This window comes from Athene cunicularia (genome assembly GCF_003259725.1).
Source record: "Athene cunicularia isolate RWA chromosome 1 unlocalized genomic scaffold, athCun1 chr1_part2, whole genome shotgun sequence".
Lineage (NCBI taxonomy): Eukaryota > Metazoa > Chordata > Aves > Strigiformes > Strigidae > Athene > Athene cunicularia.
Window position 1 is genome coordinate 3,756,211 of NW_020799092.1, and position 20,384 is coordinate 3,776,594.

The following is a 20,384-nucleotide window of genomic DNA, read 5'->3' on the forward strand; positions in this document are numbered from 1 at the left end:
ACATAAGGCCTCCAGCCTTGAAGTCTTGTCTCCACAGGCTGATGGTTGCCACAAGGTGTCAAATGTTTGTGTGAGGAAAAAAGAAAAGGGAATTCTTACAATGAAGGAAAAAAAGATCACCTGCTTTAAACAGATACCTGATAAAAGACAGCCCTATGAGCAGAGGCTCCATGGCTACATCCAAGCTAGCAAATAGATCAGGGCCAGGATAGAGGCTCCAGGGCACGTGATGGCCTAACACATACCTGGATGCACTTTTGGCACATGTGATCTAGCACTCCTCCAGATGATGCCTGTCACACTTCAGGGTTTGCCAAAAATAGGAGGAGGGTTTGAGCAATCATTAGGGCTGGATGAAGTGGACAAGATACAGGGACAACTTCTTGTCACGGTCTGAGCAGAGAGGACACACAGCCACTCACTCACTACTGCCCACTGAGGAATGGGAAGGAAAAAATAGAGCAAAAGGCTTGGGAATGGACATAAGGATAGAGAGGGATGATTCACCCATTATGGTCAACAGCAAAAGACAGATTCGTTAAGGGGAAGAAAAAAGAACATCAATTTAATTCAAACACCACCCCACTTAATAAACAGAGTAGGTCAGTGAGAAGCATTAGCACATCTTAAAAACACCTCATCCCTCCTGTCTTCCAGGGCTCAAGCTTTGCTCCCAATTTCTCTATGTCCTCCCTCCCACCAGTGCAGGGAGCAGGGGATGTGGGATGCAGTCAGTCCCTCCTCTCCTTCCTCCTCAGGGGGAGGACTCCTCACATTCTTCCCCTGCTCCAGCGTGGGATCCCTCTCACGAGAAACAGTCTTGTCTGCAGTCCTTCGCTGCAGTCCCCCAAGGCACTTTGGAGAAATATGCAGACCTACTAAGGTTAAACTTGGCAAGGTTAGCCAGAGACACCCCCTGTGCAACATGCCTGCCACCTTTTGCAGTCATTGCTCTAGGATCAGCGCCCTCACACAGTTCTTCAAACATCCACATTCTGTTGTAGGAAAACTTGGGTGTGGCCATGCCTTTACAGCATCAGAAAATGTTTGCCAAAATGAGTGGCAGCACAGGGGAGTGCTGTCAGGAGTGCAGGAAGCTACTGCGAGTGTCAGGCACTTTCTTGCTTTCACGAAGGGACTTTTCTGCTATAACAGAAACAAGCCCTTCCTTTTTACAGCAAAAGGCACTCTTTCTTTGGGCTGTATCAAGTACCACACCTCTCTCCAGACAATAATGCTGGGGGGAGGAGAGGGGGAGGGTGTGGCTTCACCCTGCAATATCAGCCACAGCAGTTTCACTTTCATCCCAGTCGCATCATTTTAATTCTGTGTAGCTTCCTGTAGTGGTTTGAGCCCAGAGGGCGAGCACCAAGATGCCATTTATGCACCCCTTCCCCCTCAAGAATGGGAAGGAGAAAAGGCTCAGGAATTGAGATAAGGTCAGGGAGGGTGTCTCACCATTAGGGGCCACCAGGCAAAAGACAGAGTCGTTAGTGAGAGAAAAAGGATGTCACTTTAATTCAAAACGCTAAGGACAACAACAACAGACAGAATGGGACAGTGAAAAGCATTCTTCCTGGGCTCAGCTTGTGTAGGGGGAGGCGCTCGTAAGATCTCGCGATGTACGGGAAAAACAGGGAGCTAAAGATCTCGCGAGGTACAGAAAGGGGTATATAAAGCAACTGCACAGTTAATAAATCGAACAGATAGCATCCACTATATTGGTGTTTGTGCTTTCTTTTCCCGCGAAGGTTAACCTCCTGCAAGGGTTAGCTGTGATCTGAGCGCCGCACTCCTGTGGCTTAGCAGATGGAAAAAAACAGCTAATGCCTTACCACAACAAGCTTTGCTTCTAATTTCTCTACCTCCTCCCCCACAGCAGCACAGGGGAGCAGAGGATGGGGTTCCAGTTAATTCATCACCTGTTTTATCTGCCGCTCCTTCCTCCTCAGAGGGAGGACTCCTCACACCCCTCTCCTGCTCCAGCGTGGGATCCCCCTCACAGGAGACAGTCCTCCATGAACCTTCTCCAACATGAGTCCTTCCCACAGTCTGCAGGTCTTCATGAACTGCTCCAGTGTGGGCCCCTCTTGCAGGTCACAGTCCTCCCAGCAACAAATTGCCCCAGGGCAGACTTTCCTCAGAGTCCTGGCCTTCTTTGGGCACAGCCACCTGCTCCAGCGCGGGGTCCTCCATAGGCTGCAGGTGGATATCTGATCTCCATGACCTCCATGGGCTGCAGGGGCACAGCCTGCCCTCTCACCATTGTCTCTTCTCCAGTGCACCTACCTCCCCCCTCCTCTTTCTTCAACTGACTTCAGCATTTGCAGAGGTATTTCCCTCACAACTCCTCTTCCTCCCAGGTTCCCCTTCTTAACTATCTTATCACAGAGGCATTGTTTTGCGGAGAAATCACTCTATAACTTTCGGAGTTATAAAGTGGGTATGTTTATTCAGCACTGGGCGCATGGGGGATCGCTCCACCACAAGCATACGCATCGTTTGCAGCTCCCGTCCGGCTTATATGTTACAAAATAGTGCATAGCTCCCTGCCCTCTATACAAACCCAGCAAACTTTGCTTCAGGTATGGACCAAATCTGCCAGGTGTACTGGAGGACAGAGCACGGCCTCAAGACCCTGAAGATGCCCATGTGCATCTTGTTCAACCAGAAGTGAAGTTCAGGAGGTTTGGCTACAATGTTGTGATGACGTACAACAGCCTGTCCTCCATCAAAGCTGTCAACTGGTACTTCTTCCAGAACTTCACGCTGAAGCTGTACAACACAGTAGGTGTAATGGTTACTGCTAATGGGAGTGAGAGCTGTTCATTTATTTGAGGTGTGGGGGTTAGAGGAATTAGTGAAGAAGGCTGAGTAAATCTGAATGATGATTATGAATGAAGGGAAATCAAGGGGTATTTTGATGAACTCAAGAAGAAATTATTTATTTTCTTAATTAGCCAAAGACTTCATGGGCCCTTCCTTCATGATGCTGTTCATTGTCTAAAGACAATAAAACCTGACTAACACACCTTGGTGATGCCAAATACTTGTTCTTAACAAAAAGTTGCCCTGCTCCAGAGCTTGGCAGAAAAATTAACCTCCCTCTGGGGCTCCCTGCCTCAGTCCTCAACAGGGGACAAGTGAAGTTTCCTGTAATTTGAATGAGGTGGACAACCTCAGGATCAGCATAAGGGCTCTTCCCATGTTATGTACCTCCCCCTAGCTTCTCTCTCCCTCCCCTGAAATGACATTCTGAAACCAGTTTGAGTGGTTAGCTGTCCTTCAATCATAGAGTGGCTATCATTTCTCTCTGAAGGCTCTGTGCTAGTTCAGAATTTTTCACAGCTTTTCTAGCTTTACTTGTTCAGCCAAACATTAGGTTACCTTAGGGCTTCCCTGTCTGTGTCTGGGGTCCCACAGGGCCTCCCAAAGATGGAATAACCCAGACTACAGGGCCAGCCCCAGATAAGGTCTCGTGTCTGCTCTTTGACATCCCTCAGTGCTAAGAAATGAGCGCTGAACTGGATGTGGGGGGAGGCAGTAGGTGGGAGGCCTCTGTGAAGTCTTCTCTCCCTGGGAAAGCTGGGGATGATGTGGTCTGTCACAGTGTCACCTGTGGAGTGGTGGATTCTTGCTCACTTTCAGGGGGCTGAAAGAAACGCTTTAGTTCAACCCCATTTCTCTGCACCCAAGAATGTTTAAGGGAAATTTCATTACAGAATCACAGAATGACTGATGTTGGAAGGGATTTCTGAAGGTCAGGTAAGACCACCTAGACCTGGTTGCCCAAGACTATTGTCTAGCCAGATTTTGAATATCTCCAAGGACGGAGATTCCACAGCCTCTCTGGGCAACTGTTAGAAGGGCTCAGAGATAAGAAAGGGGAACACCAGTTCCTAGACACATAAGTAGTTATTTCTGAATGTCCATAGAAAGTGTCCATAGAGAACATATCATAACAGCTTCCTTATATCAACCTGTCCCAAGTGAGCCAGGAACAGTGACAGGAAATGAGACTATAAGTAAAAATGAACAGAGATTCCCTTTTTCTTAAGCGGCTGCACCTGCAGAACAGGATTCACCTCACCTTTCCTAGTTGTATGCTATTTAACCTGAGCAGGACCAGGACCTGCCTGTTTTTCTCCATTGGCTGTAAAGGATCCCAAATTAATGGAGCTGATTATCCAGTTGATAATCCTTGTGATTTAGGGCCATTTAGGTGGCTGCTGAAGCAAAACAAACAGAAGCACCTGAGGTGAAGGCTGGCTCTTGAAACTCAGCTAGCCTGATCAGGCAATCAGGGACTGATGGAGGGAGTTTTGGTCTCCTGGGAGAGACTACAAAAGCATCAGAGCATCCACCTGCTTCAAATACACTCAGGGAGATACATAAACCAATAGGACACATTGTAGAGAAACTCTGTCAGACTAGAGGGTTGTTTGTCTGCATGTTTGTCCAGCATAAATTTTGTTAATGCCATACAGAGTATGGGTGCAAGCAGAAAGGTCTGAAGTTTCTATACATACACCTGGGAAACATATGGTGGTGTCACATGAAAAGTACAATTGTCCCCACTGGCTGTTCAGGAGGATCTACAGGGTCTTTACAAAATTTGGCCCAGAAGAAACAGCTAATTTATCAACCACATTGGTATTTTGCCTATTGAATCACAGATGTCGCAGGTTGGTAGCTGACCTGTGTCAATTAGGCTGCAGTTTGCCACAATACTGAAGCCATGGCTGGGAAATTGCTCAGGTTTGGAGACAGGACCTCCTTCTGTGCCATGTGTTGTACAGTAGTCAGTGTGAAGGGGACAGGTCTCTTGCTGAGACTGCCATGTGTGACCCTGAGATTTTTTTTTGTAGAAAGTCACTTCTGGCATGGAGCTGGAAGCCAGCAACGGAAAGATGCTTCCTACCCTGATGGTCTTTTCCAAAAGCCAGTGCTACCTGAAGGAACATGCCCTGAACACCATCCAAAAGACCTCTTTCCAAAGCATCTGCAACCAGGAGGAGATCACCCAGGTCATTACCATCCTGGCCATATGGAGTGCTGCTGCCAGGAGGTTCATGCAGCAAAAGACATGAAAGTAAGGGTTATCCCACTTCCTCAAATTATCTTCAGAGATTATTTACCCATTGAAGCAGAGGAACTCCTCAACATTTGAACGACTTGTATTTCAAATTTCAGTCTGTCAGGGAGAGAAATCTCCCATGTTTGGGGGTGGTGGGCGAGGGGACTTCCCAAACTGGCAGTAACAACCTCTCTGCCCTTTCACCCCACCACCACATAGAAATGAGACCCACAGGGATCAGTGGTTCAAGAACCACCACCCCAATGTGGGTCCTGGGGTGAGAGCTGCCTCCCCAACAGGTAGTGTTCATGCAGTGGTGATCTTGCCAACTTTGCTTGAATTGACACGTCTTTCTTGTGATTTTAGGCAGGACTCATCTCTGATATGATTTCTGAGAAGCTGATCATTGCCTTGGAGCCAGAGGCTGCATTGCTCTGGTGTAAAGAGCTTCTGCAGGAAGGGTTTATGGCAGACAGCAGTGACAGGAAGAAGCTTCAAGACTCCCTGGGATCCAGTATATTGTTGTTGACTGAAGAAGTAATTTTTTTCCCTGTTTAACAGGTATCATCTTTGCTGGGCATGGAGCATGGCTGTTTTGCAGTGTCCCCAAAGGTCTGCAGTGCAGTCCCAGAGCTTGTACTCCACTGCTGTGCTTGTCACGGGGATTTTATTTTTGTTTTTATTTCTCACTTAATGAGATCTCATGGGCAGGCAGAAAAATGGGAGGAAAGAACAGGACTGTCAAAGGCCTGATCCATGGCAAATGGAAGTCACTGAGTGTCTCATGCCATCATACATTTCAGGCCAGACGGTCATAGTGAGAGCTCCTGCTATTGCACCAGATCAGTCTGCACCGTGTCGCAGCATCAGCCACCGATGCACACCCATGTACTGTTGTACAGCCTGAGCTCACAGCCTCCTCTGTACAGCAAGTGTAGTGTCCAGTGAACTGGACAAAGAGATTAGCTGGCAGGCCCTGTAGATTAAATCATTAAGAATACTTGATGGAGCACTTCCTAATAATTTCTCTAGGTCCTGTTGTGAGTTTTTTTGCTGCAACATGAATTTCCTGACAAGAGCAGTCTGGTGATTGTAAACAAATGGCAAAAAGACATCAAGAGGAGCACAAGTTTCTCAGAGTCACACCACTGCTGCTCATCTTAACTCAGAGCTTGTACATCAAATGGCAGGAGTCAACTATCTATGTGAGGAGGCCAGTCTCCTTTTGCAATCAGAAAGGAGATTGAATTGTGTAGGGAGCAAGTCAGAGCATCCAGCTTTCATCAGCAATTACTGTAGGAACCTTGAGATACCAGTCTTGTAAACAGAAGTGAGTAAGGAGTAAGGTTTAGGAAATCTAGAAGTGTGCAGGCAATAGCAGAGGAGTGAGCATAAGAAAGGAAAGCTGGAGAAGAGCTCACTTGTGAATCAGGAGTTCAGAAGGTAAGATTATATTCAGTGCAAAGTGAGGACCTCATGTACTTTAAAGAAAACAGCTAACTTAATTTGTGTTTGTGCGTGTGTACGTAGACATCACAGTAAATGAGATCCAAGAGAACCATTACCTGAAGGAATTACACAAGGAAGCTGGAGGTGGATAGGGAGACAACAGAGTGGATGAAAACTTAACTGGTTTCCTTGAGGAAATATTCAATGATGGTGTATGGGATGAATATGTAAAGATCCACCCTACCAAATTACAACATATGATGTACAACTTCAGCCTACAGGAATGCTTTGCTAGCAGGGAAGTGGGTCTTACATATATTGTTATAACAACTTGACCAGAGTGGCAGAGTGCAAGAAGAACACGGACATGTCCAACTTCTTCAAAAAAGCAAAAGGAGCTGTGTGGTGCGATGAGGTGATCATGGTTACATATGAGAAAATGATGAACTTTTTTGACTACAGTGTTAAAAATATAATTCATATGTTGAGGGAAATTCTTGACAAGCCTGAGATGGCCAATGGTCCAGTACATTTTGCTTGTGGGAGGCTTTGCATCTAGCATCATCTTGAGAGATCGATCAGTATCTTAGCCTCTGTCCAATGGAAGCATAAGTAGCCATTGCAAAAAGGGGCTGTTTTATTTGGGGTCAATTCATACATTGTTGCATCGATAGTCAGTGCTTGGACATATGGCATGGCAGTAAGTCATAAATTTGATGCTGCTATCCATGACTTCTGTAAACTAAGGGTCTCAAAAGCTGATGGCTATATTTATTGCACAGATCTCTTCCAAAAACTGGGGGGAATTGAGGAGTGAGTGAATATAAATGAAGTTGCCCACTATAATTTCCATCCAACAGAACCAGATCAAACAAACTGCATGCTTTTATTTCCATTGTACAGAAGAGCAGGATGCTGGTACATAGATGAGGAGGGAATGGAATGGCTTGGCTCCTATACAGCACCGATGCCAGACACAAAGCTGGGGAAGAAACGCCAGCTGAAGCTGGATATTAAATTTGGGCTAACTGAATTTAAAGCCATTACTGAGATTACTTCCAAACAAAATCGGGCAGTTATAATAGATTTTTTAACTGGGTAAATGCTCAGTACATTGAGAAGCAGGGACAATAACACAAGGGAGAGCATGGCTTTAGTGGGGGGCAGTAACTACTACAATAGAGAAGGCAAATGGTCTATAAAGTCCATCATCCAGCCTTCTGCTTGCACAGGTAAGCAGTTTGCTAGTCTGCTTCTCTGGTTCCTTCCATTCATCACCAACCACACTTTCAGCCCAAATCTCTCTTTCTTCTGTTCTATCTGACAGCAGGTTTACCTCTTTATCTCTTGCCCTTCTAGCTTAGCCCCTTTGCATCTCTGAACACAGTAGTCCATACCACCAGTATAATCATCTGTACTCTACCTGTGTTTGATACAAAGCTTCTGGACTGGTGTCTAACTTTCACCTATACCAGCCCATAACTATTTCTTTTAGCCTGATGTCTTCTTTCAGTTATATCCTCTCTTCCTCTGATATCAGGTCTCTTTATCTGGAGTCCAGGTTTAACTCTGCCAGGGGTGACATTCAATGGATTTTGAATCTCTTCAGAACATAATTTACATAGATTGTGTGCAATTAAAGCACTCTTGTCTCAGTTAAAGGTGCTATGTGAAACAGTGACTCACAGTTTGGGGGCTTGTATCCAAAATCTTTGGGAGGGTTGTTTCCATTAAACCAGCTCTGTGTACTCTACATCTCTGACCCAGGCTTGATGTTTTCCATGCTTACAGCACCTTTGCACAGGTTCAGCGCAGTGTGTCCTGCATGAGTCCAAATTTGTCCAAGAAAAGGATGTGATCCTGAACGGGAGAGTGAAGTGCAGTCCTGTGGCAAGCTGGGAAAGCTGCATGCATCTCCCCTGGGTCTTTTGAACCCATGTGCTATTTGGGCTTTGGCATTCAGACATTGATACCAACAGTTGTGATTGCAGCTCCTAATTTTGTTTGATGAGCTGGTAATGTTGATAAGCTCAGATACTGAGCATGGAGCAGACGCAGGTGTTTGTCACCTCTCTAAGAGCAGGACTGAGTGTCAGCATGTCAAACTAAGCATCCGAGAAACCTAGCAATACCTGCTGGGGCGGGGGGGGGGGCTCTAACCTCAGTCTGACAGTGTGGGGGTTGTTGGGAAAAAAAGAATTACAGCTGCTGAGCCCCTTTCAGCCATCCTCTACAACAGGTGTGTCTGCTGAGCTGGGAATTATCCCCTGGTGCATAATAAATAGGGTGGTTTATTTATATTAAACATGAAATGTAAATAACAAATCAAGAACTTGCAGGGAGAAGAAAATACGGGCAGCTTTGCAGTGCCTGTGACCGGGGCTTCAATGAGCTCTGCAGGCTGTCATCGCTGCTGGAACCTAAATGGCTGGGCTGGTAGAAGATGTTGTCCGTTTCTGTCGCTGGAGCTTGCTGGCTGCCTTCTGCCTAAAGCACATGATTTATCGGAAACCAAAAGGAAACAAACCCCACTCTGCAGAACCGCTGCTGTTTCTCTGCTTCCCTGGCTGGGAACAGAGCAAGGAAAAGCTTAGCTGCCTCACACAGCCCGGAATACCGTGGCTGTGCTCCCTGCTTGATATTTCCCTGTGCCCTCTGCTCCTCTGGCCTGACCCTACCCCTGCATCCTCTCTGTGGCCAAGGCTGTCCCTGCAGTCCTGCCCAGCACCCCCGTTAGAAAATATTTCTCCCCATCCAGCAGAAATTACACTTGAGAGCATTGGCTTCCTTTGGGATATTAAACAAAGCAAACCATAGGAGAGGAAAAAGAAACCCAGCATGCATCCTCTTCCCCTGGGGTGGGGAGGGCTGAGTGTCAACAACAACATGACAACTTTATGATTCAACAGCATATTTTTCACAGCTATTCCATTTCAAGGCCAAAAAAAGAGGCTTCTGGAGCTTTTTTCTTTCAATCTCTAGAGAGCCCTGAGGTGTAGTACAGATGCATATAACCCTGTTGGAGATGTCAAAACTGTATGAGATATTACTGTGTTCATCTTACAAGGACTTGGCAAGTCATGTCAGGGGAAAATAGAAGATGATTTTCCAAAATAGTAAAAGTAACACTGGAAGGTGAAAGGATGGAATAGATAAGCATGTCACGGGGAGCATGGTGACATGCTTGAGGGCGTTGTTGTTTGGTTTTGTCTGTGCAAGAGGAAGTTAGGGACTGCCCTGTGCTGCTCACAGCTGGTTCAGCAACAGACAAAATTGACCCACTGCACCCCAAAACTGGACCAACCAGATGAGTTTATGGTGACTCTGTGGAAACATGTTTAACAAAGGGCAGTGAATGCTGAAAAAAGAGATCCAAGGGCAGGGCAGGTACAGCAACCAAAGGGACAGTGACTGGTGGAAGAGCCCATGCTGGAGCAGTTGACTAGGACACAAGGAGCAGCAAGAGCAAAGGGACCCCCCCCCACACACACACCAACCCCCAGCTCCTGCACCACCCATGGTCTCACCAAAGGGCCAGGGTGTAACCTGTGGCACAGGGGTGGGGGACCAGGACAGGGGCAGGAGGACAGGTGCCTAAGTGTTGTTTGGTTTGTTACTTGGCAACAAATCAATTTGTTTGAAATTTCCCAACTCAAACCAGGTATTTTTTGGCCCACAACAGGATGTCTGACAATATATCGAGTGAATGAGCACCTTTGTACTGCAATGTCCCAGACCAAGTTGGGGAGAGCAAAGGGGAAGTCCCCTAGCGGAGCTGGGGTTTGCTTGTGAACTACTGAAAAAAAAAAAACAACCCACCAAACCAAAGGGAAGGGAAATAAAGGGTGAACAAGGGAGGTGAAGAGGAGAAGTCTAAGAAAGCTAAGAGAGAAGGCTCATCCTTGAGAATCTGCATTGTTACCTCAGCTCAGGCCAGAGAGCTGGGCTCACCACCATGCTCTAGCTTCTCCCGCTGAGTCTTGTGCACAGCAAGTCAGGGTGCACCAGGATCTGCAAGGAAAACATGACACCTACAGAGAGGGGGAGAAGTTGTGAAGAATCATACACATTCACATCCCAAAGTAAAAACAGCTCTACCTCCATGCTCTGGACCTACCCAAGCCCCTTTCCCTTTGGCTAAAGTTGGTGCTGCTCTTTCTTCAGGAGTTTGCTCTCTCCCAGACCACCCATGACAAGCACCTGATGTGCGTTCTGCTCTTGGCCATAAACTTGGTGCTTTCCCTACCAAGCTCCTCCCAGGTGGTTTTGACTCCCAAGGCCTGGGAACTGCCAACTCCTGTGGTGCCATCCTTGCTACTTCCTCCATATCCCAGTGCTGGCAGTTGGGCTTGGCCAGCTGGTGCTTCCCTGGTTTGTGTTTGCCTTCAGAGGGACAGCAGTCCCACCATCACAGCATGCTCCACACTCCTGGGCTCTTCTGAAATCTGGGACATTTTTTCTGAGGATTTTGGGATGAGAAAGCATCAGGCTGTGCAGCTTTCTATCAGACCACTCTTTTCTGCAATGAAAAGGGAGAGGGAGGGAAGGAAGGGAATAATTTTGGTGAAGTTATCTGAGGTATCCCTCAGCAACAGTGGGACACAACCCCACCAAGATTGATTGGTCTCTGTGAGGTTATAAACATCACTTTGACTTGGGATATTGGGTTGGTTTTGCCCACCATGCAACACATTTCCCACTCATGCCTCTTCCTTCCCTCCTCTAAACAGACACAATCCAAGGCTTTGTCTGCACTTGGCATCCAGCAGCAGCAGCAGTAGTTTCTCAAGGCTCTTAGCCCTTATTTCATGTGTGTGCCCTGGATTTAACCAGAACATTCCTGCCAGAGGTTAAGCCCAGGTGCTGCATGGATAATCCAGGAATTTTTTTGCCTCTGGTTCCAAGTGACCATGATGATAACAGGCCATAGGTGCCATCTGCAGCTACACAATGGCCCTTCTCCTGCCCCTTATCTCTTTTTCCCTCCCAGGCAGGCAGAGCTTAGGTATAGGACAGAGATTCGAGCTGCAAACCAGGAGGATTAGGGTAGTGAAATGCCTGTGCTCCCAGCCTGGCTGTCCTGCATGGTTTATCTCCTGAGATAAGATGAGGTGACTTTACAGGGCACTGCAGTCATGGATGCTGTGCCCAATGCTGCTGTCACCATCCCCACAACACTGTCATTTTGGGCTGGTGATGACTCCCCACCTGCCTGGTACCAAGTCTGGGAGCAGCTGTGGGGTGAGCCCCTGCTAAACCAGAGGACTATGGAGAAAGCAGCGACCGTGGCATGAAAGCAGGACTGGAGAGAGTTGCTGGAGCTGGAAATTGGAAATGTTGGACTGAAGGACCAGAAAGTGCTGGGAAGAGGGGACTGCAGGGTGCCATGGTGCCTCTTGGGAGCAAACCAGGAAAATTAGTGCTTGGGCAAGGATGGTCCTTGGGAAAGAAAAGCCAAGCACTAGTCTCAACAAGGGTGAGAGGGGAGGAGAGCTGATCTTTTTGTCCCCTACTGAAAACTCCTTTTTTCCCCTTCTCAGACAGTAAGATCTTGGCTTTGGCACCTGATGCTATGGTGAGAGAACTAGTCCTCCCTCCTCATGTGGTTGGTTTCTTTCCTGATTGTGTGATTAGGCAGTCCTAAAGCCTGCAGAAATGTGACTGAGGGGAATGGAGACAGAGTCCATTCAAGATCACTTAAATCCCAGGGGCAGTATTTAGCGAGCTCTGAGAATTGGAGCAGAACCACCCTGCGAGGACCTCCCTGTCCTCCCTCCTGCTTCCAATGTCTCCTCCACCGTGTCCTTCACTGAAGCAGAGGTGCAAAGTGCCTGTGGTGTCTGGGAGAAGATGCTAGATATGGATGCTGAGGACAACGGGACAACTATGCTGGTCAGTTAAGGAAAAAGCCTATCCTGCTGCTAACCCAGAGGGTTGAAGGAGGAATGTCAAGAATAATGGAGTTACCACCTAGGAGCATGTCTTGATGTTTTTCTTGCAGCTCTTGCTGGGAACGTTTTGCTGTGGTTTATCCCACCTCAGGAAAGAAACAGGGAAGAGGAGAGATCCACACAAAGAAAAGTAAAAGGAAAGGGGGAAGGGGGCGGGAAAGGAAGAAGAGACAAGAACAATTTCTTCACCTGTTTAAGGTAAAGAAAAGAAAGTGTGATGTGAAAGAAAATGGGAACAAAATATGGTCCTTGTTTCTCTCTTCCCCTTTACCTCTAAACTCCCTTAATGATTTCTTTTTTAACAGTATGTCCTCGTTATTTCTCTTCTGATACTCCTTCAGCCTTTCCAGTCCAGAGCCCATTTGTTTCATTGTATTGTACCTTTCCTCTCTTAGTTTTCACTGTTTTCCTCTCTTCTTCCGTAAGACAGAAGTTTCTTCTATTCACCTTTCACATGTCCCCCTCTCAGCTGAGACTTGCATCACCTCCATATGCACTGAGCAGTCCAAATACTATTTCTGGTTATCATACCTTTACCACTTCCTCTGACTTTTTTGTATATCACATATTGTGCCTGGATCAGCCTCAAAAGCTCTTAGGCCCTGCTCTTTCCATCTGCTGCCTACACAGGGTCAGAAATGCAGCTACAAAATGCTAGTAGCATACAGTGGCTTGGCTCGCCAGGTTAATTTATTCTACAAGGTTTTGCCTTAGTGCCCTACAGCCCAAGCCCTGCAGTTAAAGAAGTTCCGGGCTCCCCAGTACAAGAGAGACATTGACATACTGGAAAGAGTCCAGCAAAGGGCCATGAAGATGGTGAGGGGACTTATGCATCTCTCCTGTGAGGAGAGGCTGAGAGATCTGGAACTGTTCAGCCTGGAGAAGGGCAGGCTCAGGGGGATCTTATCACTTTTTCACTGAGGTGAGGGTGACTGAGCACTGACACAAGTTGCCCAGAGAGGTTGTAGAGTCTTCATCCATTGAGCTATCCAAAAGCCACCTGGACATGGTCCTGGGCAACCAGCTTGACCAGGTGGATTGGACCAGATGACCTCCAGAGCTCCCTTCAAGCCCAACTGTTCTGTGACTCTGCAAAATGCAATCTGGAATTTGCTATTGCTGTTTCAGGGGATAACTAGTTCACCCAGTGGAATAAACTGGGTTTTTTAAGAGCTTGACCAAGACGACTGTAATTGATAAAATGCAATTCCTTTACAAGAGGCATTGAATTGTGTTACTTTTGAATAAAGTAAATGAGCAGTACCCAGTACTCAAACAACAACTCATCACAGGCAGTAAGGATGCTTTGGAATGGAGACTAGGAAGGGGTTAATTAACAAAACCAATAGTAGAGTTTCTCCATGAAAACACCCACTGAGAGAACAGTGGGCATATCTGATGTTCAGAACATTTTTGGGAGTATTGTGCTGTCACACTTACCCTGTGTGAATGCACTCCCACTTCTCTGTGGATTTTATTTCCACCTAACACTGAGGAAATGTTTACATTAAAAGCAGTGAAATAAATTCAGGATGGGTAGGTTTTAAGTTGGAGTGAGCAAAGGGACATGTTCTGGGGAGAGACAAGGGAGGGGACAGACTGTTGTGGGCACGGGGGCTGTGCACAGATGGGAAGGGCAAAGGAGAACCAAGAAATGCAGGAGAAAGAGGTGTCTGTTCTAATAAATAGAAGGAAAATGGTCGATAAATGCCTAAGACAAGGCCTGGAATGTGAAGCCATATCTGCATCAAAGCCTCAGTCCATAAATTAGGATGTGTCTTATTTCTCGACAGGATATTTACTGACCACCCAGACACAAAAACCTACTTCACACACTTTAAAGACATGGACTCCACCAAAGAGAAGAAACAGTCAGATCAGGTTGCGGGCCACAGCAAGATGGTTTTCACTGCCATCAACAACATGGGGCAACACCTGGACAACTCCAACGCTTTTCTTGGGACAGTGAACCCAGTTGGAAAGACACATGCTACTGATCTGAAGACTGACCCCAGAAACTTTAGGGTAAGCCACCAGCCCTCTTCTCAGGGGGTGTAATTGTGATTGGAGGATGTCTTCCTCTTTAAGGGGCAGAACTGAGGAAAACAGGCTTTGTATATATAAATACATATATGCTTCAGAGAGTGGAGGTGGTGGAAGGTGAGACAGTTGATGGTAGCAGATAGTAGGAATAAGAGATTTGGCATCTGTTGGGAAGAAGGCAGATGCGGTGCAGGCAGGTCAGCTCAGGTGGGAGCTGCAGAGCTGCCCATGAGTGGTAGTGAGTTTTCTCATGTGACAGGATTCCCATGCTTGTCATTTAATAACAAGACACAGAAAAGCAGCTTAACACTGGACTTCATATCTTCTTCATTCTTGATGTCTATTTTTCTCTAGTAACAGGAACTGAGCTTTTCTAGGACAACTAAGCCAGCTGTTATGAGCAACAATGGCAACAGCATTGCCATCACTAAACAAACACAGATAATAAACACAGGATCAAATGACTCCCCCTAAGGTCACTGGTGAAGCACATTTATAACTGTTTTGTCTGCCTTACACAGCACAAAATCTACAAAGAGGCACCTTCTGGCAAACGTCACTCAGGCACTGGAAAGGTGGTTTCCAAAGCAGTGGGCTCAGTTCTCAGTAAGTAGGAGAATAAGTGAAGATTTTTACCTGGGGAGATCCTCAAAAGACTTTTTCAGGGTAAAGATGAATACAAAAGAATAAATGCTGCACAGAAAAGGAGCTGACATTTCAAAGTATACCGCCTACCTAGTGACTGTAAAGACAAACAGACCTGCATTGCTACAGAGTGTTAGATAGATAGCTAACAAGCAGGAAAAGATTAGGATGAAAGTTAATAGGTGTCCAACATGGGGCTCCTTTGGGCCTCTAAATGTTTGGGACAGTCTTCTGCCAGGAGAAGGACTGCAGTAGACAAACCAAGTGAACCGGTCCTGTACAGTCATCTTTAAGTGATGGGTGCAGTCAACATTAGCTAGATACAGGATAGTTAAAAAACCAGCACGGGTGACTTCATTTTTTGTTGAATTCTATAATGCACCTTATTTTCCATGACCCATTACAAGCTCTGCATGCTATATGCTGCTGAATTTTCTTGTACCCCTTCCTGCCCTCCAATAATCCCAACTAGAAATGTATATTTTGTTCTTATGCCTCTAATGTGGAAGAAAGTTCAAAGTCGTTGTTTCTTCCCTTCTCCTTGTTTAGATTATCTGTGTCATTATCTTTAAACTGATGAAGGAGAAATTTGGCAGAGACTGCAAAGCTTCTTTTGATAAGGTGGCCAGTGAAATCTGCGCTCACCTGAACAATGTCTACAAAGAGGTGGGTTGATGAGGATGCGCAATCTCCAACTGTTCAAGTGTCTTGCCAGCACTGATTTGCTGCTTTTGGGCCTCCAGCCAGAGTTGAAAGAATGAAAAAGTTTAAAAAAACCCAAACAAACAAAAAAAGGCTTATATAATGTAGATACCAATAATTTTCTTAGCAAACTGAGTTTCTACAGCTAAATAAAACCCACAGATACATCAAAGCTAAACCATCAAATCCTGATATGTTTTGCAGCTTCATTGCTGAAGGTGGGTTCCTCTAGCCACCATCCTTGAAGATTAGATTTTAAGATGATGACTTTGAGCTTGCTATTCCTAAGAGAAAGACTTGCTGCTTCCAGCAACACCAACCCAGAGAGGCACAGCAGCTCTTTATCTCAACTACCACCTCTCCATCCTCATGAATGACAAGCAGGGACACTATTTAAGAGGCACAGGTGTGGTGTTTTATGTTTGAACTAAAACAATGGGGGGGGTGGCATATGGGAAAGACTAACACTTGAGAAAGACACGGGAAAAGTCCCATCCTACACGAGCCAGCAGAGTTTCCCAACCTTGGCAGAGGTTTCTTGGTGCAGCTTTAAGCACAAGGGATTGCAACACTGAATGTGGTGAGCACTGGGTACCTCTGGGCAGGGACGAACGTCTCCAGTGTGTGGATTTTTATGGTGCTACTCCCAGCAAATTGCTCTGGCCACTTACCCAGGAGAGGGCAATTGTACCGAGCTTGTTAGCTCCTGTGCTACTCAGAATGAATCCAGCTGAGTGAGGTTGCTGCCTGACTGAGTGGGCAGCGTGGTGGTCTCAGCTCAGCGTGGGATTTCTACAGCGCTGCCCTCATCCTGTGCTGTTGTACAGCCTGAGCCTCCCTTCAACAGTAACTGAGTCCTGAACTATTTAATTGCTTTCCTTGTGTTCCTTAGACATGGTGAAATAATCAGGTAATAACTGTGAATAACCACATGCCATTTTGCTTCACTGTAACACAATAAACACAGAGAAAGCAGATGTGTCCTTTCATTTGTAGCCATGGAAAAGGCACTTGCAATGCAAGCAGTGGTAGCTGGTTACAGTGCACAGGTGGTATGGAGGGGGTTTACAGAAACCAGCTCAAGCTCCCACCCAGGCACCCATCACACTTGAAGTAATCAGGCTCCTCAGGTGGTGGGAAGGGAAGCTTTTCACTTGACCATGAAACAACAATTTTGAAAACAGCTAAAAATGTAGAATTCTCCTTCATTCAATGCATAGTTTTCCTTACCCATCCCATTTGTTTGGCAAAGGATGCTGAAATCCCAAAGTCCAGAAGATGAACGCTTGCCAGAGAGGGAGGATGAGGCAGGATGCTTTATTTGATTTGGTATTTTATTCAGCTTGGGGAGAAGGGGAAGCATATTGTAAGAAAAGAACAAGACTTGTAAGAAAATATTTATAGTCTCAAGTCCCCTTGAGCCATACAAGTAGTTTGTACTTGTCTGAAAATCTTAAAATAATTTCCCTTTTTTATTTACTTGCTTTGATGCACGTTAAGAACACTATCTGCCATGATGATGGTTAGCTGTAATGATGCGCACATCGTTGCCATAGACACCCTGGGCTGACAAGAGCCTGACAACACTGGCCAGTGGTTTAAGGCTCTTGTGTTCCCTGCTCCTGTGATGGAGAGAGGCATAGCAAAAACAAAGTGTGTGAAAAAAATCCAACTCAGGCTTAAGTAAAGAGGGAGTTATTTTTAAAATCCATTTACAAAGGGAGGGACTCATTAAATTTTAAAAATTTGTCTGAGTGGTTTAGGAGTACATGGCCCTTTTTAATTTTTCTGAGATTTCAAAGGACATCAGGATTCTTTCCCAACAGAGCATAAATTAGACGATATATTGAGATTGAGGATACCTGAGCTGGGTTCCCAGTTTTCCAGTAGCCTTACTGCACAACCCTGTCTGACTTTCATTGTACCTCACTGTGCCTCTGCAAAACAGTAACATTCACGTACTTGGGAGGCAAACCAAACACACTACTTACTGAACCAGTAAATACATGGTGCTATACATACTATACGTTCTCAGAGATAACTTTGATCTTGTGAAGAGAAACCTAAGGGAAACATCATACCTAAAGGTAGCAGGAAAAGACTTCCTGTAGAACACCACCAGGGAGTGAGACCAAAGCCCTCACACCAAGCTTCATGCTTTTCTCACAGCCTGTGGGACATCAGGAAGATCTGAGTGAGATAACAAATTTGTGATAGCACGGGTAGTATGACAAGTGCCTGTGACAGGTTAAATCAGCTAAGTGTCCTGGAGCCGTCTTTGTGTCTGACCTAAATAAGAACAGTGCAAACACATGGAAAATACTGAGAAAGGGGAAGAGGAGTGAGAGGGAGCTCATTGAAGAAGTTTATCCCCTTATCTAGAAAAAACAAAGTGCTTTTCCAGTCACGTTGCTGGAGAAAAAAAGCATCTCCACAAGCAAAACTTGACATTGTAGAGAAAACCAAACACTTTGCTGATTCAAAATGTTCCCTAAACACTGTAAAAACATATATGCACTTAAATTCAGTTCATCGACCTCATTGAATGAACTCTGACCTTCCAATGGAGGCAGCTTTGGGAAAGAACAAGGGATAGAAAATAAAGGATCACAGGCAAAGAGATGAGAGAAATTTAACTTGAAAAACTTCAATCACTGTGGTGACAAAGCAGAAACTTACCCAGAGGAAGGTGCATTTGCAAGACATCCCTTTGCAAATACAAATCAATTTTGGGATAAAATCCAAGAGTCCAGTGCTGTGCTAACAGCATCACCAACTCATTCTGAGACAAGGGCTATGAATATACCAAGGCAATTCGAAATGACAGGGAATGTTTTACAGAAGTAGTTAACCTAGCTGCCAAGAGAGTCTGAGCCAAGAAGCCTTCCTGCCTCTGACTGGAGCACGGGCGGTAGAGAGGCTCAGCGAGGTGAGCAAGGCAGGGAGGTCATCTCAGGTATCCTGGGGCTGCCAGAGAGGGGACTAGAGACCTTGCAGAGGATTTGGAGAAGCTTCTAGGAAACCCTTCTAGCAGGGCCCAGAGGAAGACCCTCCCTTGCACCCACTCTTTCTGCTGGAAGGCCAGTGGCATTATTGGTGGTTGAAGTGAAGGGCTGCTTGCGCTCCTTTGCTGTAGAGCTTTGGGCATAGGTATGGATATATCCCTCAGAGGTGTTGCTTTACACTGAAAGAGTAGGGGCTTCTTCTAGATGCTGTTTAAAACACCTAGTGATGGGTAAAAGGTGTTGAGGGTATGGCCCATATGAACATGCTGGGAGCAGCAACATTTCTACACTGTGCTTGATGCCAGGGTGGTTGCTTCTGTTAGAGCTGAAGAGGAGCAGGGGAGCCCTGTTAGACCTTCACTTCACCTTCCTGGTTAAACAGAAGGTACCACAAGGCTTGTAATGGCACAATGTGTTACGAGAATGGATTGCTGCCTACAGAAGATCATACTGAGATATGACAAGTAACATCTGAACTGGCACTAGGAGCCAGTGGTCCCTGGAAGAACAGAACAGCCACTGAATTCAAATGCTTGTCCATGAGGTGTGGCACTCAGGCATCTCATAAAAGCACAGGTGTGACTGGCACTGCAAACCAAACCAAAAAAGCCCCCAGACCTATTTTAACCTTCTCAGTTTTCAACATTGAAAAATCTTTTTTTTTTTTTTTTTTTTTTCTTTCATTACAACACCCTCGTTTAGGGAAAGATGCCTTTTTTCCTTTACCTTTGCTAAAGCTAATAATGAGATACTGAATATTTGTAATTAGGATATCACTGAGGCTCAGTTAACCTTATATGCCATACCAGAGCACTTCTGGCTTATGCAGTGAGGAAGGTTTGAGCCAGTTCAGGGCATGGTTTAAGCTCAGAGGGCAACTGAGCACCACACGGCCTCTCAGTCCCTTCTTCGCCCCCAGCGCTGAGAAGGAGGAAAGCAAAAGATCCAGAAACCTGAGATAAGGACAGAGAGGGATGGCATTATCCTTTAAGTCACAGGCAAAAAAACAGACTCATTAGGGGAAGAAAAAAAGAACATAAAATTTAATACAAAGAATAACAACAACAGATAACAGACAGAGTAGGACGGTGAGAAGCATTACCACATCTTGAAAACCTTCCCCCATCCATCCCTTTTTCCCCACCCTCACCTTATCTCTACCTCCTCGCCTCCCAGCAGCGCAGGGGGCAGAGAATGGGGGGGTGCAGCCAGTCCCGCTGCTTCTTCCACCTCGGGGTGGGGGGGATTGCCGGCATCCCTCCCCTGTTCCAGTGTGGTCCCCCTCTCACACGAGTCAGTCCTCCACAAACTGACTCCAACATGAGTCACTCCCACGGGCATGTGGATCACCCTGCACGTTGCAATCCTCCCAACACCAAACTACAACAGTGGGGGCTTCTTCCCACAGGGTTCTGGCCAACTTTGGGTGCAGTCACCTGGGTCAGTGTGGGCCCCCACCACAGACCAAAAATTGGTATCTGCTGCACTGTAGACCCTGACAGGTAGCAGGGG

The 20,384-nt window shown here is 46.1% G+C and overlaps 1 protein-coding gene and 1 pseudogene across 1 annotated transcript; both read left to right on the forward strand.

Moving 5' to 3' along the window:
• The first annotated feature begins 1,620 nt into the window (after positions 1-1,620).
• On the forward strand, positions 1,621-9,570 carry LOC113488099 (annotated as a pseudogene).
• LOC113488109 (cytoglobin-1-like) lies at positions 7,674-16,255 on the forward strand. The gene is made up of 5 exons (XM_026863124.1): positions 7,674-7,758; positions 12,067-12,101; positions 12,248-12,423; positions 14,271-14,502; positions 15,715-16,255. The coding sequence occupies exons 1-5, from the start codon at positions 7,674-7,676 to the stop codon at positions 15,838-15,840; spliced, it is 654 nt and encodes a 217-aa protein (XP_026718925.1). The 3' UTR covers positions 15,841-16,255.
• Positions 16,256-20,384: the final 4,129 nt, after the last annotated feature.

Coding starts and splice junctions, on each gene's coding strand:
- LOC113488109 (XM_026863124.1), top strand. CDS start 7,674: ATGGCTTTAGTGGGGGGCAGTAACTACTACAATAGAGAAGGCAAATGG. Junction 7,759..12,066: donor CCAGCCTTCTGCTTGCACAG/GTAAGCAGTTTG, acceptor TCCCCTTCTCAG/ACAGTAAGATCTTGGCTTTG. Junction 12,424..14,270: donor GGGACAACTATGCTGGTCAG/TTAAGGAAAAAG, acceptor ATTTCTCGACAG/GATATTTACTGACCACCCAG.